The following is a 22,563-nucleotide window of genomic DNA, read 5'->3' on the forward strand; positions in this document are numbered from 1 at the left end:
ACTCAGGGAAATTAGATGCTGTTCTGTGTCAGACCATCACTAGAATCATCAGGATGAGCCTTTATGACAGAGCTGTGGTCTTCAGCATCACCAGCCTCATTGCTTCACACTTCCTATGTAAACTGAAAACTGGATTAAAAATAGACCCATCAGCCCTCTCCTGCTTGAATAGGTTACTACATAACAGGTTTGTTATTAAATATATAATTTCTGGGTCATCTATTTCAAGACTCAAGAAAGATATCTAGTTTAATAAACAGAAAACCAGCTGTCAGATGTATTTCCTTTCACTGGCACTCATTCATAACCAACTGGTGGCTTTCAAGGCCATGAGAATTACTTAACTGTACCATACCCATAAAGCCAGGAGAACCCTTTACTAAATACAGTCACGTGGCAGCATTTCAAGTGTCTACACTTCCACTTTCATTCTCTTTCCTTCCTCAAAAAGGTTTGATACAGATTCCAGCACATTTACTGCACATTCATGGAGTTACTGAACACATTTTGAGGTTCTTACCTACGTTCTTCCAACTCGTGCTCATCCCAGCAAGAGGAACATTGTGAAAGAAAAGGTGCCTGGAGAGGTTTTGTTTCACTCAACAAGGGAAGGAAATAAATCAGTGTTTAGGGATTCACTTCTAAGGTAGCACAGCATCCTCACCCCGGCAGGGAATTGCTAAGCCCCGACGTTCAGGTGAGACACTGACGGGACAAACACGAGCTATTGGAGCTCATTAAATTATCTCCCAGCACGTTCCCATGAGCAGGACTGACATGAGTCCCTGTGCTGGGCCTTAGCCCTGGTTTCAGTCCATAAAGTTGGGAACAAGGAGAGCTTTTTTCCCTGAGTTTTTGTTCGCTTCCTCTCCGGACTATTTTGGCCACCCACACACTCCAACGAATGCGTCACCGCACAAGTGACCAGCCTTTAACTGAAGTGCTGCCAACACACCACCCATAAAATGAAGCTTTGCAGTTTCATTTTTCCATAGGATATGTGATGTTTATTTGGGGGATTAAAAGCTATGAGTACATATCAACATTTCTTGGAATATGAACTACTCAACTTCTAACATAGGAACTGATTTTGCCCCAACTTCTCTCCTCACCACACTCATAATTTGGTCACCCACTGTTTCAGTCGAAGGTTTCCAAGCTAAGAAATCTGCCTTAAGGACTTCAGCCACCCGGAAAAACAAGGAAAGCACAGTACCTATGCATAAGTTTTACCTGCATTTAAATGTGGCAGTCTTTCAATGAGCAAGGGGCAAGAATTACTCTGAGCAAAATGCAACCAAATCTGAAGTTCTTTTGTTCAAGAATGAGACAACACAAATGGGAATTGTTTCGACATACACAGAAATAATAAAAACTGCATTCTTTGCATCCAGGCCTCTTCTACAAATTTTAATCCCCAATTCCCTCTTTCCAGTTAATTTTTCAACAGGGAAATTTAACTGTCAAAAAATGCTTTACATGGATAAGCTCAGGTTGGAAATACGAGAATTAGCTAAAGTATATATGTATGTAAAATATAAATATACATGATATTGTAATATAATATATTCAATATAAAGTATATATAAAGTACTTTACATAGTATATGGGCACTGCAAATAATTCATCTCTCTCAGCACTGAGGATTGGACTTGCTGAATCCAACTACACAGCATTTTATATTCCCACTGTTGGATACAGAGATTCAGTAAGAGGAATTGAGCAGGATGATCTTTTCCAGTCAGGCAGTCAGGTTTTCTGTTGGTTTTGTCTTTAAATAACAGAATAAAACTCAAATACTGTCTTGCCAATCTCGGTTGCAACTACTGAGATCAATTTTTTCCAAGTCAGACCTTAATTCTGGATACCTAATACATGTCTAGATATGTGACACACAGGTAGATAAATGACAGTGTTAATTCATCTCTCTCCTACCAAAAAGGCTGGGTTTAAATGCCTTGCTTAGCATTCAGAGCAGTGCCCAGTTCTCCAGGGCTGGATTCAGTCGTTCTGCAGCAACATCTCCATTCAGGTCACGGCCAATCCACATAAAATTTTTGGAAGACATCTCTTTAACAAGCTCGTGTGGTTTGTACAGAAGTCTGCCACTCTAATTATTACCTGCTTAATTTACATGTCTGAATACAACCCCCATCACTGCTTGTCAGCTTTGAGCACAGGTTGGGAATATTCTAAAGCACCCGGTTACAAGAGGCTCCTTCCCGTTCCACAATCAGATTTTTAAAAGCAATAAATATTCAGGATGGCTCAGAAAATGAAAGAGCAAATTTGAGCAGCAACTAAAAGTACACCTCAGATGAAAAACCCAGTCCAAAACCACACCACAAAAACTGACCCTGCCTTGGGAACAAGAGCACCCTAAGAACAACATGTGCTTCCTGCACAAGAGGAAGGATGGTACAGACTGGAATAGAAGCCAAGCTCAGCATCCATTACCCTGCAATCCATAGTTCCTAGATAGACTAAAACTGCTTCAGGTCATGGATTAAGCTCCTATGCTGTTTATCAAAATAATTATATATTAAAAAAATCAAATTAAAAGAGCAGTATATGCACAGAGGCATCAAGAGGATAAAAATTATTAGTCTTCACAAGCAGGTTTATGAAACATGTTAATGGAATAAAGAGGGCAGTTTTCCATCTCCTCTAAAAAATCTCGTAGACACAACAACAGAGAAGGATTGATCAGAAAATCCAGATGAAAGCTCTTCAGCTGGACAGGATGACCTGCTGCTCTAAGGAGCCAGCAGTGCAGACTATCGATTTTTAACACACCTCCGAGGCAAAGCAGCAAGATTTACCTGGAGAAAAATCCTGTGAGAGTTCACTCATGAGGAATCCTTGGATTAAATAAGCAGATAAGCAGAACTCTGCACGAGAGGGACACTGCACAAGACACCCTGCTCAGTGCTTTAAACAAAAGAATTTAAAAACAATTCACAGACCAACAAGCAACATAAGAGATACAGAAGCTGATCAAATAGTTTCAGAGTAATAAGGTGTGGATCTAACACAAAAAAAAAAAAAGGATAACACATTTATTGGAGAAAAAAAAATAAGCGGAAAAGCATTTTCTGGATAACCTAAAACCTACTTAATAGCGAGAAAGCAAATCAGATGCTAAAATCAACACAAATCTTATTTTAATAAGGTGCTTAACCAGCAGAAGAGGTGACATTCGTGTTTCTTTAACCAGAGGCTACATTTCTAAACGTGCTGTTAAGGAGAAACAAACACAGGCTCCTCAGATCTGGGATTCAAGGCCAAGAACCTACAACAGCCTCCAGTAGTGCTGACAAAGGGGGACCTCACGCCTCATTAGCAGCTTAATCTCACCATAAGGTTCCATTATTTCCAGCACGACCACGACTGCCGAGGATGAAACCTGAAACTTCCCCCCCGCAATGAAGCATTTCTTGAAACATCACAAATTGCTAGAAATGTAAACACCTGATGTATCAACCATCTGCATTTTACTCAGAGAAGGAAGCCTCTAAAGGCTGTCAACAGCAGCAGCATGCATCCAAACTAAAAATTCCAGGATATATTAAGTTGTACAACACGGCTTACCTGGGGGGGATAATTGCTTTCTGAAGACCACCTTGAGGACTGATCATTGGGCTTATCCACCAAGATATTCCTAAAAAAAACGAGAAGCCAGAATTAATTAAAACAACAGCCACCTATTTTACTTCTCCAATAAATCTGTTTACGTGCAGGGCAGCAAAATTCTCACCAGGTAGAGACTCGGGTTCTCCCCCTCATTGTTAAAAACTCTGAACATCACTATTTTACAGGACCCATCAAAATACGCCCCCGAGCCTCGTGGTTGAGAAACGGAGCCCCAAGTTGCGAAACAAAAAAAAAATCCAAATTGTGAAACAAATGTAAAACAGATGAATTTACACGGGCCCAAGTCTGTAATGAAGTGGAAAAAACGGGTTCATTCACCCCACTGGGGTAAGAACTTCTCAATAAGGTTGAAGTGATGAGCAGTGAGAGGGTTACTAAGCCAAAAAGTGTCCTTTACTAGACAGGCAATATTGGAAGGGAGAGAGAGAGAGAGAGCTGTTAACCTACTTAAGCTTTCCTGGAGGGTGGAAGATGACCACCTAACTCATGCCAAATTTTAACAAGTATTTCTCATGAGCTACGAGCCCAGAACAACACACAAGAAAGCAGAAGTTCAACCCTTCAACCAAGCAAAACTGAGCTGCAGTTCGGAATAGCGTAGTATTTACGGATTAGCAAATTCAGAATAGATTTTTTTGGCTAAATTCAAACAGATTGATCATGACAGTCACATGACAGGTCTGCCTCCTCTCCTAATAACAATGTAGTAAAGTTCACCTCCCAGATTAAACTAAAAAAAGAAAAAAAACAACCAAAAAAATCACTAAAATGTATATAATTATTGGCGAGGTGACGATGCACCACCTGCTGGACGGGGCCTTATGAACTCCACGACATCCAACTAATGAACTCGTCAGCTCATAAAACTTATGTAAAAAAAGGAGGAAACTCATCAAAAGGCTTATGCCATCTCCATCTGCTGTGTAGGAGGGAAAGAACACGAGCATCTGGATTACTACAAAGGGCTGGAGGAAAAAGCGCTGCCGTGAAAGCTCCGAAGGGAAGGAGGTTAAGTCAGAGGTTGAGCATTAAGAGACAGAAATCAGCTCGCTCTTTCCACACCGGGCAGACCGAAATCGCTGCTCTAGCAACGGTATCCAAGCAGCCCCTGCTGTGACAAGGGAGACAGCAAAGAGCCAACCAAGGGTGGGTGGCCCCTGAAATCCCAACGTTTTCCAGAGCTGGTGAAGTGGCTGTGTCCATCTGCAGGCTCGGATCTTCAGGATTTTCACACAGCATGGGAATAAAACTCAGGTTTTCCCCTCTGCCTTCAGCTAATTCCCACCAAGGCATATTTATTGACACAGCGATGCCAGCGCTGATCCAGGGCTGCAGGTACTTTATTCACCCATTTCCAATGGGGAAAATGTGGTGGAACAGGATATGGAAAGCACTGCTCTCCTGCTCAAACCCCATCAAACAGGGAACATCAAGCCATGGATCTGCATAATTAAACATGCAGATAAGTACATCTACTTTGCAGTGCAAACAATCTCTCAGACTCCAAGAGAAAACCTAACCCCCATCTTTAATTACAACCAGGACAAAACCAACTAAACCAAAAGGGAGAACTTCTGAGACACAGATTTCTAATAAAAGCTGCCAGTCTCCAAGCTCAGTCACAATTAGAAACCACAAGACACTTGCTGTTGAGAAGATTCATACCTGCACTCTCCTACACCACGCCACAGGCAAGACAACATGGTATTTAATAAATTCTTAATGCCTTTTACCATCTGGGGAGGAAAAAAAAAATGCTAAACTTGAAGATATGTATCTTATATTAAATACTTAAAGGATATAAAGGCAGATAAAACTAGATAATGGCCTTTCTCCTTTATGGAACTTTATCCTAGAATGCAAGAAGACAACTTACCCTACAGATTATATTTTATTTATGATGCCATTACATTTGCTTAAATACTGGACATAAACTCTTCATATGTTGAGCAACAATTGCAGGAATTGGCACTGTTACATGGTCAGACAATTCCCTGCTGGAAAAAGGCATTTTATACCTGGGACAGATCCCAAATATCGTATTTTTAGAAGGAGATTTGTTTGCTTCTCCAGGTCAAAGATCAATTTGCCACAACCAAAGAGGATCTCAATCAGCACAGCTAGACAAGATAAAAATCCTTCCATGGAGAGAGAGAAAAAAGAGACAGGTAGTCACACAAAATTAAGGCTAAAAAGAAATGTGAAAGATAAAGATAGTAGTGTCAATGGAGTTAGAAATGTTTAAAAATACGTAGGTTATTAATTTATTAAGATTAAACAAACATTGAAGACAGAAGTCCATCTGTACAAAGTCAATTTACCAAAAGAATTTAGGAAAATTTATGGGCTTGGAGGAATTCAAGCATTCCACGAGCCATGAGACAGTAAGAAACAAACAAATTCATATGCTAAAAAGGCAGACTCCTTTTTCCATGTAAAGCCCTTTTTCTGGACATCAAACTCCCACACAATACCCAGGGGCAGGCTTTGCAGATATGACACCTAGATTAAAATCTGAGAACCTTTAGAAGTGAAAATTCCATTAACTCAACGACTTCCCATGTAATTTTCACAAGGCACTAAAATAAAAAAAATAATAACAAAAAAAAAAGGTATTTGTAAGCCCTCGAGCTACACAAGAACAGAATGGTTTTACACAAGCTTTTCCTGCAAAAAAAGCAACTCATTAAATGTGGTTTGAGATAACTCCTAATCAGCAGCCGTGGGTACAGGATCGAGTCTCTCATGAATCTCCAGCGGTGCCAAGAGGGACCATCCCACCCACTCTCTCCACCAGTAGCTATAATAAAGATTTGCATAAATAACTTCGTTAGTCAGATCAGTTCTCCAGTCCAGCTCATCTCCAGTGCCAGCACCACCAAGGGATGGCAAAGATGAGCAGCTGGATCCGGATGAGGGGTTCCCAAACTCCCAATCCCCCTCTCCCACTGGAAAAAAATCAGATGTTGTGACACCTCTGCTACTAAAAGCTAAGGAGAAGGAGCCATTTTATTTGTCCAGAGGTGGCACTGGTGTGCCTTCATTTCCTAACCTGGCTGCCTGCAGGGCTATTAACAGCTCGGCCTGACTTGAAAGTGCTCCCAGCCCTAAATAAGTGGATGATTCTGATTTCTCCATGCAAAAAGCCCTTCTGGCAGAGCACAGGGCGAGGTTCTTTTTATTACCCGGGCAGACACTGCCCTCACAACTGCTGGAAGTAGATAATTTTTCCTTTCACCATCCCAGAAAAAGCGTCATATCCGTTGTGCCAACTGCTGGTTGATCTCTGCTGGAATGACAGAGATGACCCCATGTCTGGGGACTTCTCTGCAAAGAGCTCTGCACAACAACCACGAAGGGAGAGTTTTCCTCTGCTCTGGGGGGGGGGGGGGGGGGAAGGGAGAAATAAAGATGACTTTGCAGAACGCGCTGCAAATTAGGTTTAAGGCTGCTATAATTTGCATCTAACCTAAATATTTTTCATGAAGCTGCTATTAAGAGAAATCCACGACTTTAGGAACGAGTCCCTAAGAATAAACAAATCCCAAACACTCGCTTTGCTTGGCACACTCACGTGGCTCCTCGGAGAGCAGCTGTGCAGGAAAGGGCACGCGCGTCGCCAAGAGCACTTGGAACACGGACAGGGCTCCTCTGGAAAACCACAGAGGTACCAGGCCATTACACTGCAAAAAGCATTTGGAGTGCTAGGGAAACACAGACTAACTGCAAATGGGCAAAATACTCGCTCCAGGGTTGATTATTTTTTTTTTTTTTTTTCAGTTTTTCCTACAACCATCCCAAAAGGGATTAAGGGAGAACACGGCAACTGGATTACACGGACTAGAATTTCCACTAAGGTCATCGTAAGAGGTGGTGGACCAACTATTTCAAGCATGTGGAGCCATCACAGCAGCCAGCACAAAGCATCCACGGAGATACTCCTGCCCAGCCAGGACACTGGAATGTACACACAGTCTTAACCAAGAAAAACGAGGGGAAAAAAAACCAACTCGCCACCAAAAAAAAAAAGCCCACTGATCTGGAAAGAACTACGGATTTTTTTTCTCCTGCAACTCGTAGAAACTCACTGCAACTAATGCTGGTTTCAAACCACCTTTTTAGGTTCTGTTACAAAGTTTTTCTCCTTCTTATGGGAAGAGTTCTCTGCGTAAAATGGCAGAAGGATGTAAGGATGTGAAGATGTCTTGGTTGAAACGCAGCAAAACACACACAGTTATTATGCAGATCCATTCAGGAAACAAGTTTTTTGAGGGTTTGGGTGTTGTTTCTTGGGTTTGCTTTTTTAAAACCTGGGATTTCTTAACCCCACAGGAGGACCTCCTGCACAGCAAAACGAAGTTTGAGTTAAACATGTACGAGTGTGCACTTTTAAATATGATACTGTGGTGAGATTTGCCAAGTGACTGCTCAAATTTGCTTCATCTCCTCAGCAGTCTCACACAAACATCCAGCATATTGTAAATTCACTTCTCTGAAAAGTAAAATAGCTTAGCAAGTACAGCATAACAAAAATAAACTGAAGGATTTAGAAATCACCTTAGAGAGATATCCTTATCAGATCACAGCTGACTATACTGGACAACAAACTTGGTATTACTTAGCTCTGGCTAAGACATAGCTCAATTAAAAACAGGTTTTCAATTCTTTCTTTCAATTAACATTTTACTTTTTGGTTTTTAAGCAGCCTCTCATCGCTGCCAGACCAACCAAACTGCTCCTTACATGCAAAATGACACTGCTGAAGGCATTTCCAGTAAGGCAAATTACGAAGAAATTGTTTTTCACTCCCCCCACCTACTTAAGACTTCTTTAAACAAGATCTCTTTGATTCATCAGCACTTCCTCCTGACATGGCAAGAATTAAATGTTTACTAAAATTGCAGCAGGGAATTCCCAGGAAGCCATAGAACTGTTTGGGGTTGGAAAAGACCTCCACGATCACCAAGTCCAACCCTTCCCCCAGCACTGCCAAGGCCACCAGTAAAACCTGTCCCCAAGTGCCACCTTTAAAATCCCTCCACCAGGGGTGGTGACTCCACCATTCCCTGGGCAGCCTGTTCCAGGGCTTGACAACCTTTCTGGTGAAGGAAGTTTTCTTGATATCCAATCTAAACCTGCCCTGGCACAAACTTGAGGTCACTTCCAGGTTCTCAGAGCCCGGTAAATAACTTCTATTCCAGTGACACTCCACAGCCCTAAATCAGGGATTAAACTTTTGACTGTATCGCAGCACTGAGAGCCCCAAATCCAGCTCCAGGACGGGAATATCGGTGTTGGCACAGCGGAAAAACAAACTGGAGACAAAATAAAGTCAGGCTTAAGTCACGTATGTTGGTACCCACAAAAACTTCATGCATCACAGATGATTACCAGCCTCATTGTCCCAACATTTAGGGATTGTAATTCGGATGCAATTTAACTGGTAAATGATGCTGAGAACCTTTAAGCTTGAAAAATTACCAAGGTTTGTTCTCCCTCTGCAAAACAGGGAACTTGTCCATGTACTTAATGTCTCTCTACTTTCTTATGTGAAAGTAACTTAAAATGTCAGTGATATTAGTGAACTCAGTGATTATAAGATCCTCTGGAACAGTTTTTTTTACTCATTTCATACTCAGTGTTCATCTGTACATGTCCAAGACACAAGGATATCTGAAATCCAGCCTTTTAGCTTAGCCTAGGTGAGGTCTGAGGAGGCTCCCTGAGTAGAAATAAATCCCTGGCTTAATAAAAGGACCAAGAATAGTGTGAATTCTGCCCTTCAATAGTCAAGGAAAAAGATGAAGAGATTAAATTCTTCAGCTGATCAGATTTGTAGCTAATAGATAAAATACTAGAGTAAAATGTGCCAGAGTTTAAAAAAAAAATCACCAGCCACGACCACTTGATAACAAAGTTCAGTTTTCATTTCATAAAATATCTCATATCTTGCTGAAAAAATAGTTTAGGTAGTGTGTGAGCAGGGGGATTTCTACTGCCAATCACCAGAACAGTCGCTGAACTTCAAGTTTCCAAAACTTCCCCAGTTCTGGTGGAGCAGCTCACTTCCCATTTCCAAAAGCACTTGGGAAGGGGCAGATCCTTTTACCAGAAGATTAGAGGATAGCAATGTCCACACAAATCCCCTGGGCTGTGTTTTGGAAAGCATCACAGCCCTGGTGGAGTATTTGTGCTTGACTAATGCACATATGGAAAAATTTACCGAAGGCCAGGAAGCAGATTTAGGCCTTCCACAATTTCACAACATTGCAGGGATGCTCTTACATGCCACAATATTAGTAATATTTCCACTCAGAGGAAGCCACAAAACCAGACTGAGTTATTACATGTACAGATATACATTGCTAATGTAAGCCATAAACACATCTTTAACATTCATCAGCACCGTAACCTCACACTCAGTAAAAGTTCACCCAAAAAAATGATACCTGTAAAAAGAATCTAAAGCAGACTGTGTTCAACAAAACAGACTGGAGTCTCCTCATGCCCAAAGTGACGTCAGGTTTGGAGATTTTTCCACCAGAACTCTGTGGAAAATGCCTCCTGGTCCCAAGTGGGACAACCTTCACAGCTTTCCTTTCAAAATTAAGTTTCTCTCACTAATTAACTCAGGGAACGCAGGAGACAAAATACTGATCTGGGAAAATAAAGAAGTATATGTATATATGGTATATAAAATAAAGAAGCCTGTTAAGTGTTGTTTATTTGGGGAAATGCATTACAAGCCAAACATTTGCCCCTGGAGCTGCATTACAGAATAATTCCTTATTTTGGGGCAATATACATAATTCATGCTGAAGGAAACAGCAGTTCCCAAGCCAGCATTACTTTCATATTTGGCAGCTTCCAAATGCTGTACCCAAAAGCAGGTTTTCAAGGAGACAAAAAATGTGAGAGTTAGCAATAGTACAGCACCATGAGAGAGCAGAGTGGGAACTCATTCAGCAATTCCTTACTCATGGGTCAGTTTAACAAATCCAGATTTTTCCCTCCCATTTTAGCAGCCTGTGTGAAGACCACCTCTTTACTGATACAACTTTCAAGTTCAGAACATGTTAGGAAATTGGTATTTAAACACAGTTGTAAGAGCCAAATGCTGCTTAAAGGAAAAGGAATCCCAGAAAAATACAGGTCACGTCCCAGAGCTTCAGTGTTTTTTTTCAGGCACCTTCCCAGAGCTCCAGGGTGACATTATGAACCCAGGAGTCTCGGGAGGAAAGGCAGGGAACACCAAGGAAAACACCACCAAATTCAAACCGACCAGGGCACAGTTTTCCTCCAGGATGAAGATCCTGTTATTTGCCAGGAACAGCAAAACACTCCAGCAGAGGAGGAGCAAGTGCCATCAGCCACTCTGCTGCTGCAGCTCAAATCCAGACGTGCAGGCTGCTGTCCTCAGCTCAAATAGATGGCTGTGCTGCTTGATTTAAATTGATCCAGGAAATAATTTCTCAAGGATTATGCACACTGACTTTCAAGCAATGACTGAAATAGCAACTACCTAAAGCAACAACCACTCTACATCTTCAGTGCTCCCTCCTCCCCTTCCAGTAACTGGTGTATTATGGAATTCAGGCCCAGTTGAACTTACAGTTCACTCTTCCCACTAAATTCAACAGGCAAAAAAGCACAGCTACATTTGGGTTCATATAAAGTCAAGCATTGGCTTGCTTTGGAACATGATGAATGTGCAGAATTAGAAACTATATTCTTTGCCATGAAAAAAAAAGAAAATCAAGCAGACTGTACCTGATGTCTGAGCAATCACACTTATCCCAAGGAAAACTCTGTTTCACAGAGTGTTTTAGTCTTTAAGCCAGTAATTAGTCATCAGGAGCTGGAAAACTTTTATTAAACTCACAGGCTGTACAGCCACATACAGGGCAAATGATCCATAATCTGATGATGTTAACACCTTCCAGGGAAATTGTACATTCTTAATGTTCCTGAAAAATGCCATCCCAGAATAGGCTGAACATCCAATACAGGTTCTGCCAGGTTGGTCACACCAGGGAACCTGAGCAATTAGCATTTCACCTTCATCCTTCTGCCAGTGAATAAAACTGTCTAATCTCTTAAGTAATGTCTATATTTTAACTGGAGCCCAGAGATTTCTTCTTATACTACAGCACTTGTGCTTCTACCTGGGAAGCAAGAGGTATCATAACTCATAATTCATCATAACTTCATAGTTTTGTGATTTTTTTTTTCACTCCCTTCACCTCTCTGACATTTTTTTCTCTCACTAATTCACCTTATCAGACACCAGAGAACACCTAATACTTATGCACTGAATCTGTGCAACTTTTATTTTCTACAGAAATGTTTTGCTCTCTAAGTACTGAATTTCAGCTTTTGGAGAAAAATCCTAGGCTACAGAAGTGATGTAAACAATGGGAAAATGCCTGTCAGAACGTGAGATTGTCCAGAAACATCCAGAAAACCCACACAAACAAGCAGGGGGGGGAAATATTTTCCACTGGACGCTGAAAAGAACGAGAAGCAGAACTGAGAACATTTCTATAGACAGGGTTCAGCAGAGGGGAACAGAGTCGGGCAGCTCCCTGTTTTAGCCAGGGTTTGCATTCCCAGCTCATTTGAGGGAATGTTGGAAGTACTGATCAATATTTAAAGCCATCAAGTGACAGCCCTGTGCCTGCTCACCTTCCCATATCTCAAGGCAAAGCAATCACAACGAGGAAAGTGAGTTGGCTACACTGAAATATTCAAGTAAAGCTATAAATACTGACAACTGAAGCTGAAAAAACTACATTATTGCTTCTTTGTGCAAAAAAAAAAAAACCCCAAAGTCACAGTTCTACGACTAGTCCACCCTTTGGGTCTAGTTTAAATGGCTTTAAAAGGCCTCAGCAGAGGGTACCCTCACCTTGTCAGGGAAACAGAGTTTGGGCTCAGGGAAGAGAATATTAAAAATAAACCTTTTCATTAGTTACGACTGATCTCAGCTCGAACATGGGATTCTTCGAGACCTGGATGCACTTTTATGGAAATTTATGAACCCCTAAGGTGCAGACCTGAGTCCCTGGTTTCACGTGGTAGGAGGAGAAACAGGGGAGGTGGAGTTCAGGTTATTTTCCACCTGGGGTTTTTTTGTTTGGTTTTGTTTGGTTGTTGGGTTTTGGTTGGGTTTTTTTTTTTTTAATCCTTATGGACTTTACCCCCAAAAGTTTGTCACACGTGTTGTTCTCAGCACTTTCTTGCTAACGTCTTGCAGGACCTTAGATTTGAAAACATAGAAGAGTTTTTACTCTCTCAGAGTAAACATAACACACAAGTACATTTTAAACTGGTCAGGAACTTCCTGTCACATCCTCGTAGCTAGAAAACAAAACAAAAAAAATTTGCTTTCTCACTTTGAAAGTTTATGAGTCACTCACATTTTACCATCAAAGTATCTTTGACTAAGTTTACTTCCCCCTGCTTTGATGGAAATAGAGAAAAACAGCAAAAATACAGAATTATTTTAAGTGCATTTAACAAATCAGCTGGTTCTTTCCCTGCTCCAGTACACTTCCTAGGAAAGGGACAGCAGAGTCGTCCAGCCTTCAGCATTTGATACCATTCATGGTGTCAAACTGGAAAAGACTGGAATTCTCAGAACAACTGAAGTCCACCATGAATTATATAAAAATGAGTTGCAGTGAAAAAGTAACACAATTAGAAGGTTGTAAATGGTATTAAATTATCAGCTAAGAAGTCAATCAATTTATGTTCTCAGTAACCACCTTAGCACAAAAAGTAGTAAAACAAATTACCAACTCAAAATCCTAAAGTCAAATCTAGGAAAGACACTGATCTTCCTCTACAGGGGTTCTATACAGGAAGACCTGAATGACTCTGAAGATCTGAGCAATAGAAACGGGATGAAACTTCCTCACAAAGGTATGTGACCAGTGCAACATCACAAAAGACTAAGAAGTCTCTGAAGCGGGATTTCAGCTCCATAAAACGGTGACAGAAGGACCCAAGTGCATCAGTCAAATACAAAACACCACCAGTCATGTGGCTGATGCCTCCATTAGAAACCAGGGACCTTGGAGACAGTAATTTGGCAGCAGAAAAGGGTGCACGACTGCCATGCACAGAGCACAGCACTTCACCCCTTATCCCACTCAGAGGAAGTTCAAACAGGAGCAGGTACAAACCCAGGCTACTAAAATATCAGGATATCAAGTGCTTCTCATAGAATGCAGAGTAAAAGCTTTTGATTTTTTTTCTTACCAAAAAGAAAAAGAAAAAAAAAAAAAAACCACCAAAAAACAACCCCAAGCTTGGACAAAGGTGACATTACCTTCTATAAACTGTTTATCCCTCCTTATCCAAAAAAAAAAAAAAAAAAAAGAAGTGACTGAGCTCATCACTTCCTGCAGAAGTGCCTCTGCACAGGCAGAGCGTCTCTGGAAACACCAGATGTTTCAACAACAAATTTCCTCTTGGATCAATTTTCTTCCCAAAGGCAAAACCTTCCCTCAGTGCAAACTGAAGTAGCCACTATTACCAGACCAACTCTTTCACTTCTACCCACAGAGTTTTTAGAGTAAATATCCAAGTCAATGTTCCTGCTGGCAGCTACAAACCAACAGAGGGCAACTGCAGTGGTTTGAAAAACAGGAGAATGATTCCTTGGCAGACTCCAGAAGGATAATCCACACTCAGTGTCTGGGAAGGTCTTTGTAAACACGCAGGTAGCCGCAGCCCTGGTGAAACAGTCAGACACTGAATCCAACATCAATTCCGTGGTACCAGCACCAAATGCCAGAGGAGAGATGCCAGCATTGACCAGAGGAAGCTTCTGTGTCACTGAAAGAAAACTGGTCTTTTTTGATAGACTACTGATCCTCAACTAGAGCATGACCAGAAAGGCCTTTGAAAAACACTTATAATTTTGTTTTCTTTTGTTTGGGTTTTTTTTTTTTTTTAAAAAAAAAAAAGAGCAGTTATCGATGATTTCAGAACTTTGAAAAGTTTCAGTGCCAGATCAGCATCACATAACCAGATGTGATATAAGTCACTAGATATCTAACTTCTTTCCTGGTCAACAGTGATTAAAGTTTTATATTTCATAACTTTGTTCTACATTTAAAACCATAGAACTACTTAAGAAGTGTGTTTAAATCATGCTCAGCTGACAAGCTACTCTGCTCTCCTTCCACAAGCACTTCTCCTGCACTACCACAACTCCCAGCAACAAGCAGCAATACTTATTAAGTTGTATATTCATTCCTACATCCATGAGGGCAGAGCCCCTCTTCTACTCCAAGGTCAAGTGGTTTCTTCCTAGTTAGACCAGAAAACTTTCTCAAACTTTAAACTGCAGCATAACCAGAATTCCCATTACTGTGGAATCATTTAGGTTAGGAAACACATCTAAGATTGACTCCTTCCAGACAAGCATCATTCTGTTCCTCATGTCAAACACTTAAGACAAGTTTTAGCTCTACCTGCATGTCCATCCCATAGTATGTTATGTTCCTGCCCCAGCAATTTTCAAGTTTTCAATCTTTGCTCCAAAAAAACCCCACCCTCTTCTATGTTTCTTCACACATTTTCTCTTTTTGAGAGTCTAATCTCAAATCACAGGTCGAAGCCTCTCCTTTCCATTTCAGACTGCATTTAAGCTCTCTCCTTTTCCATGCCCGTGGGAATCAAAAGTTAGAAAGTAAAACCCAAAACTTTCAGAGTAGACAGCTCTGACAGACATTAAGACCAGCATTCCTCAGACCAAGGTCAGCATGCCAGAGAATAACCCCATTCCTGGGATTACATTGCTGAAAAGCTGATAAAAATTGTTTTCCCTGATGATAAGCACTTCTAAACAACATCTTAAAACCAGCCAAATGCAAGGTCATGCTTTGGAAAACCCCAGCCCTGCTGTAGGAATGGGAATTGTATCAGGGAAGGCAATGACATTAAGGACTTTGGGCAGCACTGCAGATGCCACGTGAACATTAAATCCTGACACGAGCCTGGAGCAAAAGGGACTAATGGGAGCCTTGGAAAGGGGTATCAAGGAGAAAGATAATACTATATGTTTACATCTCATCAGTGAGATCAATAATGGACTGTCACCCTCCTGCTCAGGGAACAACACTTCAACACAGAGTTAAAAGCCAGAAATGTTGGTAGAAATAACTACAAGATGATCAGAGACCTGAAAGAGCCGCCTTAAAGTCGAGTTGTTTTAACAAGTAAAATAAGGGGATTAACTTAATTATCACCAAAGATTATCAATTAGGAAAGAATCCAGTTCTTTTTCATACCTAACACAGCAAATACACGGAAAGATACAACAAAAAGGAGTTCAGTTAAAAAACTGTTTTTAAAGGTTCGCTTCATTTTGGAAAGTGGAGATAATTGAGGATATTAATAATTAACAACTAAGGCAACTCTGTCACTTGTTGAGAGGGGGTGAGTTGAGGATACTTCAATCAAAGGTCAGTAAAAGCAGCACAATCGATGATCAGGTGAGGCTCTACAACCCACAATGACCCAGCTGTCCTGTGATCCTAACGGTCCTCCCAAATTCCAGCACCAGGGCTGGCTTATCAAAAAGGTGTTACTGAAACTATTATACCTAAACCTCACTGTGGTCGCTCCAAAGTTCTCTGTCAGTCACTGGAGGAATTTAACAGGCTGTATGTAGCTGGATACCACGGAGCCAACTCTCCCACTGAGGATGGGATCAGGGTAGTACAGCAGCACTAACACATGCCTGTGAAGCACAGCTCCTGCCTCCTCCTGCCAACCCCCAAATTCCCAGAGGTAGGAGGTGAGGGCAGCAGGGGACCCCCTTCCCCAAAAGCCACACACAGCAGGTGACAGAGCCCAGCATTCCAGGTCAAGGGCGGGAGGGGACACCCAGCTGCCAAAAAACACAGAGCCCACAGGCACCTGACACCCCCTCACCTGCAGGGCAGGGGGGCACTGACCCTTCTCCCCGTTTCAACCAGTGACTGACCAGCCTGTCCCACAAATATCCTTCCCCCAAACCTGGGGTCAGCTTCACCTCCTTAGGTGCAGCTTTCCCTTGCCCATTCCTGGTGCTCCAGGTCCTCCCCACTCACTCATCACCCCAAACCCGCAGCCCAGACCCTCCGCCCCAAACAAACCCCCAATCTCTTCATCAACCACTTCCCCCAAACACCCCCCCCAGTGATGGAGCTCAGTTCTGTCTCTGAACCCCTTTCAAGCACCTCTTGCCCCCCAGCTCTGCTTTACAGACCCTCCCTCACACAAAGCCCCCCAAACCTTGCTATACAACCCCACAGGCAGCCCCCCTCCAAACCCCAGAGTACAGACTGCCCTTCACACAAAGTCCCCAAACCCTCTTGTACAGACCAACACACACACATAGAACCCCAAACCTGCTCTACAGACCCAAACACACAAAACCTCCCTCAATTCTGCTGTAAAGACCCCCTTCACACACAACTTCCCAAACCCTGCTGTAAAGACCCCCTTCACACACAACTTCCCAAACCCTGCTGTAAAGACCCCCTTCACACACAACTTCCCAAACCCTGCTGTACAGACCCTCCCTGACACTCAGCCCCCCAAACCCTGCTGTACAGACTCCCAAACTCTGCTGTACAGCCCCCACACACACAACCCCCCAAAATTCTGTATAAGCCCCCAAACTACGCTGTAAAGACCCACACACACAGTTCCCGAAACTCTGCTGCACAGACACTCCTTCACACACAGCCCCCCATACTCTGTACAAAGCCCCAAACTCCGCTGTAGAGGCGTCACACACACAACCCCCCAAATCCTGATATGCAGACTCCTTTCACGCACAGCCCCCCAAACTCCGCACAAACTCCCAAACTCTGCCGCACACGAACACAACGTCCGTCCCCCCCCCCAAAACCCGATACACAGGCCCCTCCATCACACACAGCCCCGCAAAACTCCGCAAGAAGCCTCAAACTCCGCCGTACAGACCGCCCCCCTCACACACAGCTCCGCTCCCGCTCCCCCCGCCGCCGCCGCCACCTCGCGCAGGCCCCGCGCAGGCCGCGCACAGGCCCGGCCGCCCGGCCACCCCCAGACCGGAGCCCGGAGCGCGCCCCGGGCGCGGCGCTGGTGCCGGCACTCACTCGGGCAGGTACGTGGAGGAGAAGCTGCTCCAGCGGTGCAGGCTGTAGCCCAGCACGCGGCTCTCGACGCCCGCCGGACCCGCCGCCGCTGCCGCCATCTTGTTGTCAGCAGCGGCCCCGGCAGCGACCGCGGCGGGCGGGGCCGCGCCCTTAAAGGGGCCGCGCTCTTAAAGGGGCCGCGCCGGGGACGGGGACGGGACACACACGGCTGGGCTGGGCGGGACGAGCTGAGGGGCTCGGGGATCTGAAGGGATCTGAAGGGCTCAAGGGGTTCAGGGACTGCCCTGAGGGGCTCAGGGGATGCCCCGAGAGGCTCAAGGGGTTCAGGAGGTGGCCTGAGGAGCTCGAGGGATGCCCTGAGAGGTTCGAGATGTTCAAAGAAAGCCCTGAGGGGCTCTGGGGGGTGCCCTGTGGGCATGAAGGGCTCGAGGGGGTCAGAGGGTGCCCTGAGGGGGAGCTGAGGGGCTGAAGGGATGCCCTGAGAGGCTCAAGGAGTTCAGGGGGTGCCCTGAGGGGCTCGGGGGAGTGCCCTGTGGGTATGAAGGGCTCAAAGGGGTGAGAGGGGCGGCTGAGGGGCTCGAGGGATGCCCTGAGGAGCTCAAGGGACTCAGGGGGTACCCTGAGGGGCTGAAGAGTTTGGGGGATGTCCTGAGGAGCTGAGGGGTTAAGGGGGTGCTCCATGGGGCTGGAGTGGGGTGTGGGGCTTAGGGGGATGCCCTGAGGGCCTCAGGGGGTGTCCTGTGCAGCTGAGGGGGACTGAGGGGTTCAGTGGATGCCCTGTGGGGCTGAGGGGCTCAAGGTGCTCAGGGGATGCCCTGAGGGGTTTCAGGTGGGCTGAGGGGCTCAGGGCAAGGGGTGCCCCATGAAGCTGGAGCAGGATGTTGCTTACCAAAGGGGATGGCTACTTTCTCAGCCCCATGCAGGTTGGTGCTCGGGAAAAGCATCTAGGAAAAACCAGTTTGATCCCACACTGGCTCCTGGAATTACAGACTCATGGAATCATTAAGGGTGGAAAAGACCTTAAAGATCATAAAGTCCAACTGTCAACACCACCACCACCACTTGCCCAGAGAAGTTGTGGGTGCCCCATCCCTGAAGTGTTCAAGGCCAGGTTGGGAGGAGCTCTGAGCAACCTGGGATAGTGGAAGGTGTCCCTACCTGTGGCAAGGGGGTTGGAACAAGATGGTCTTTAGGTTCCTTCCAACACCAACCAGTCTGTGATTTTATGATTCTATATTAAACATTAAAGTATTCATAGTTTCCTCCTTTGCAATTGATGCTGCTGAATAATTCTCTGGCAGCGCTGTGGTACCTCTCTGGGTCTCTGGTGCTGTGCTCCATTTGGAGGGATGCTCCCTTTGGGATCTCCAGACCTGGACCAGGTTGGATTTCAGTGCTTTGGGCCACCATATGCCCAGAGCCTGGCTCTGAAATCCCAAACACTGATGGGCCAGCACATAAGCTGGAGATTCTTTTACAAGTTTCTCTATTTAAGGTTGTTTAGGGTTTTTCCTGGAGAAGGGAGATGTTTTCACCCAGAGCTCCCACCAAAACCAGGGGGAAGCTTGGGACATCCTTGGGGCAGCTCTGGAGAAAGCAGGGGAAATATTTTAAGACCATGGGGGGAAAAAAAAGCCAAACAAATAAACCGCTGTCTGTTGGAAATGACAGATTGGAGAGATATTATGAGGCAGGACAGCAGGATGCCTGGCTAGATTAAATTAGCACAAGGATTCTTTTATTTTTTTTTTTCCCCCTTTATTTTAGGAAAGCGAGTGAGAATGTGGCAGCAAAATCTGCCTGCGGATGAAAAACTCGTTCCGCAGCCTTGAAGGCTGAACATCAACTGGGTGTTTCAAAAGCGAGGGGGAACAGCAAGCACTTCATCTCAAGACCCCTTCCCGGAGGGGGTTCTCAGTGTTTTCACTGGAATCAAAGCCACAGAGCTCTGCAACAACACCACAAAGTCCATGGATGAGGCACAAACATCCACATCTCCCTCCGCTGCCGCACTAACGAGGCTTTTTGAAGTTTGTGGGCTTCCCGTGGCATTTCAGGCTTCACTTATCCAAACTTCTGCCTGCGGGCATCCCTCCTCTCCCAGAATTACCACAGGAGTAATAAAACAAATACTTTACTAATAATATACTCCCAACCCCAGAGGAAGAGACGTCACCTCGATGTTCGGAGCTTCACGAACAACCAGCACAAGAGGAGTACTGACATGGGAAACCTGTGACCTCTGAACATGAAATGTAGGGAATTGAGAGTGGGGGGCAACAGCCCCACAGCGGCCAGGAAGAGGTGAAGGAGGAGGAGGAGGAGGAAGAGGAGAAAGAGCCAGCAGCTCCCTGCTGCACAGTGAAACCACCCCAGGATTTCTCTGCCCAGTATCCTGTTACCACTTGAATCAAGACCTGGATGCCAAGCCAGCGTATTTTTAGCACATTTTGGACTTAAAGTGAAGGGAATGCTGGTGAAATACGCAGTACTGACAGCCCTGGAAAATCTTTCTCCATCTGCAGCACAGGCAGCAGGGAAGGCTGTGAGGAAGCAAAGTAATCCTGAGCTGCAAACCAAGCCCCCCCCCCCCCCCCGGTTTCTCCAGCTCAACCTTCCTGGTGCTGTGCAGTTACTGGTGGCTGCTGGAGAAGAGGGTTTTTCCATGCTGGGACAGGAGGGTTTTTCCACACTCAGAGTGGACAGAGCACGGTGGGGAGGAGTGTGATGTGCAGGGAAGCGTCTGTGCTGCAGATTTGCACAGCCTGGAGCCTCCGGCTGAGCTCTCTGTATCCCAACAAGGGTGGCTGCCCTTGCAGTGGTGACGGGGCCATAGAGGAAGGGGAGACTCAGAAAACACGAGTGTCTGAACCCCACTGTGCTGCTCCAGGTCTGTGCTGCATTTCCTGCTCTAATGCAACACTGGATCTGTGGAACCTGTGGAGCCCAAAGGAATCAGTGTACCCTGTCCTACCTCCAGCAGTGACTGAGACCCACTGCTCTGGGGAAGGACCCCAAAAGAGAGCACTTATCACAGAATCATTAAGGTTGGAAAAGCCCTCTAAGACCATCAAGTCCAACCATTAACCCAGCACTGCCAAGGCCACCACTAAAAAATGTCCCCAGTTGCCGCATCCACATGTTTTTTGGACACTTTTAGGGACAGTGATTCCACCACTGCCCTGGGCAGCCTGTCCCAATGCCTGACCACTCTTTCAGTGAAGAAATTTTTCCAAATATCCAATCCAATCCAATCCTGGTGCAACTTGAGGCCATTTCCTCTTATCCCATCTCTTGTTACCTGGGAGAAGAGACCAAACTTCACCTGGCTCCAATCCCCATTTAGGGAGTCGCAGAGAGTGAGAAGGTCCTCCCTGAGCCTCCTTTCCTTCAGGCTGAGCCCCCCCCAGCTCCCTCAGCCTCTCCTCATCAGACTTGTGCTCCAGACCTTTCACGAGCTTCCTTGTCCTTACGAAACAAACACCTTGCAGAGCTGTCCTTCTCCTGAGCCCCTCATTTGGGACCTTACTGAAACTCTCCAGCACAATTCCCAGACCAGAGCTGGCTGGGTGGATCCGTGCTGCCTGTGGCTGACTGGTTTGTAAGGAAGGGGCCGTGGAGGGGAAGCAAGAGCTTCCCTTGCTGCAAACAGGGTCCCTTTGGCGATCAGGGCCCAGCCTTCTGGCAAGCTCAGAGGTCCCTGGACGGGTGCCTTGGACAGTAGCTGGAGTTGCTGGGAGAGACCAGGGTGACCACGAGAGATGTTCCCCACATCTCTTTGCCAGGGGGACGATACACACACAGCATTCACGTGCTTGTCATCAGAAAGCTGGAAACCCAAGGGCAGGAAACTCGGGGATATGACAATTTTTTGTGTCAGCCTGGAGACAAATATCTCATACCCCCCCTACCCCATCAGGAACTTGTTCCTCTACCGCGCGTGTGTTTCGAGTTTCCTCATGCAAAACCTCGCGTGGGCGTTTGGATACGCAACGAGCACATAGTTCAGGATGAAAACAAGTTGCGTGGAAGAGCCAAGTAACGCCAGAAAAATGAAAGCAATACAAACAACAACATGGCAGGCGGCCATACCAGCCCGCTCGTGGGCCAGCCGGATCTCACGTACTCCCCGGAGCTGCGGAGCCGATCAGCTGTTGGAAAAAGAGACCTCTGAAGAGCAGGCGGGAGGAAATAGCATTGGCAGCACAGGCCGCTGCATGTTTCCTTCCAAAGCAGGACAGAGCCAAGGACATCAGGCAGAGCTGTAACATTTGGGGGCTCGTGAAGTAAGGCAGAAACCTCAAGTGGGCTGCAGTTGTGTAAACTCCCATTGTTCTCGGAGCGGAAGCGCAGCGCTGGCCCGGCGGGGGATTGTCCTACCAGATTTTGGCGATGCTCACCTAACCAAGCTCCTTCTGCCTCGTTTCACTCAGTACATCGAGCAAAGTGGATAAATACTCCTGCCTGCACCAGACCCAGGCTCGGAGCACCCTTCCAAGCCAAACACCTGCTGCCTCCCACAGCACCTTCAAAGGAAAATGACTCTAATCACAGAATCACGGAATATTCTGAGTTGGAGGGGACCCACAAGAATCATCAAAGTCTGGCTCCTGGCATCTCCTCCAACCTGTGGGCAAGGCTGGAGCAGGACCAGGGGAATTGCAAAAACTCCTCAAATTGCAAAAACTCCTCACTCATCTTCATCTCTCATTTTGATGACACGATGGAAAAAAAAAAGCGGCAAAGCTCATTGAGACCTGTTTTCTGC

At 45.1% G+C, this 22,563-nt stretch overlaps 1 protein-coding gene across 1 annotated transcript in view; it reads right to left on the bottom strand.

Moving 5' to 3' along the window:
- The window catches only part of MKLN1 (muskelin 1), a 94,045-nt gene extending 76,126 nt beyond the window's left edge, over positions 1–17,919 (bottom strand). Inside the window, exons 1-2 of the mRNA XM_027665964.1 lie at positions 17,796–17,919; positions 3,592–3,661 (exon numbers count right to left, since the gene is read on the bottom strand). Coding sequence (XP_027521765.1) covers positions 3,592–3,661; positions 17,796–17,893 — 168 coding nt within the window. The 5' untranslated portion in view covers positions 17,894–17,919. The remainder of the gene's footprint in view (positions 1–3,591; positions 3,662–17,795) is intronic.
- Positions 17,920–22,563: the final 4,644 nt, after the last annotated feature.

The sequence above is a fragment of the Corapipo altera genome, unplaced genomic scaffold (assembly GCF_003945725.1).
Source record: "Corapipo altera isolate COAL_440 unplaced genomic scaffold, ASM394572v1 178, whole genome shotgun sequence".
NCBI lineage: Eukaryota > Metazoa > Chordata > Aves > Passeriformes > Pipridae > Corapipo > Corapipo altera.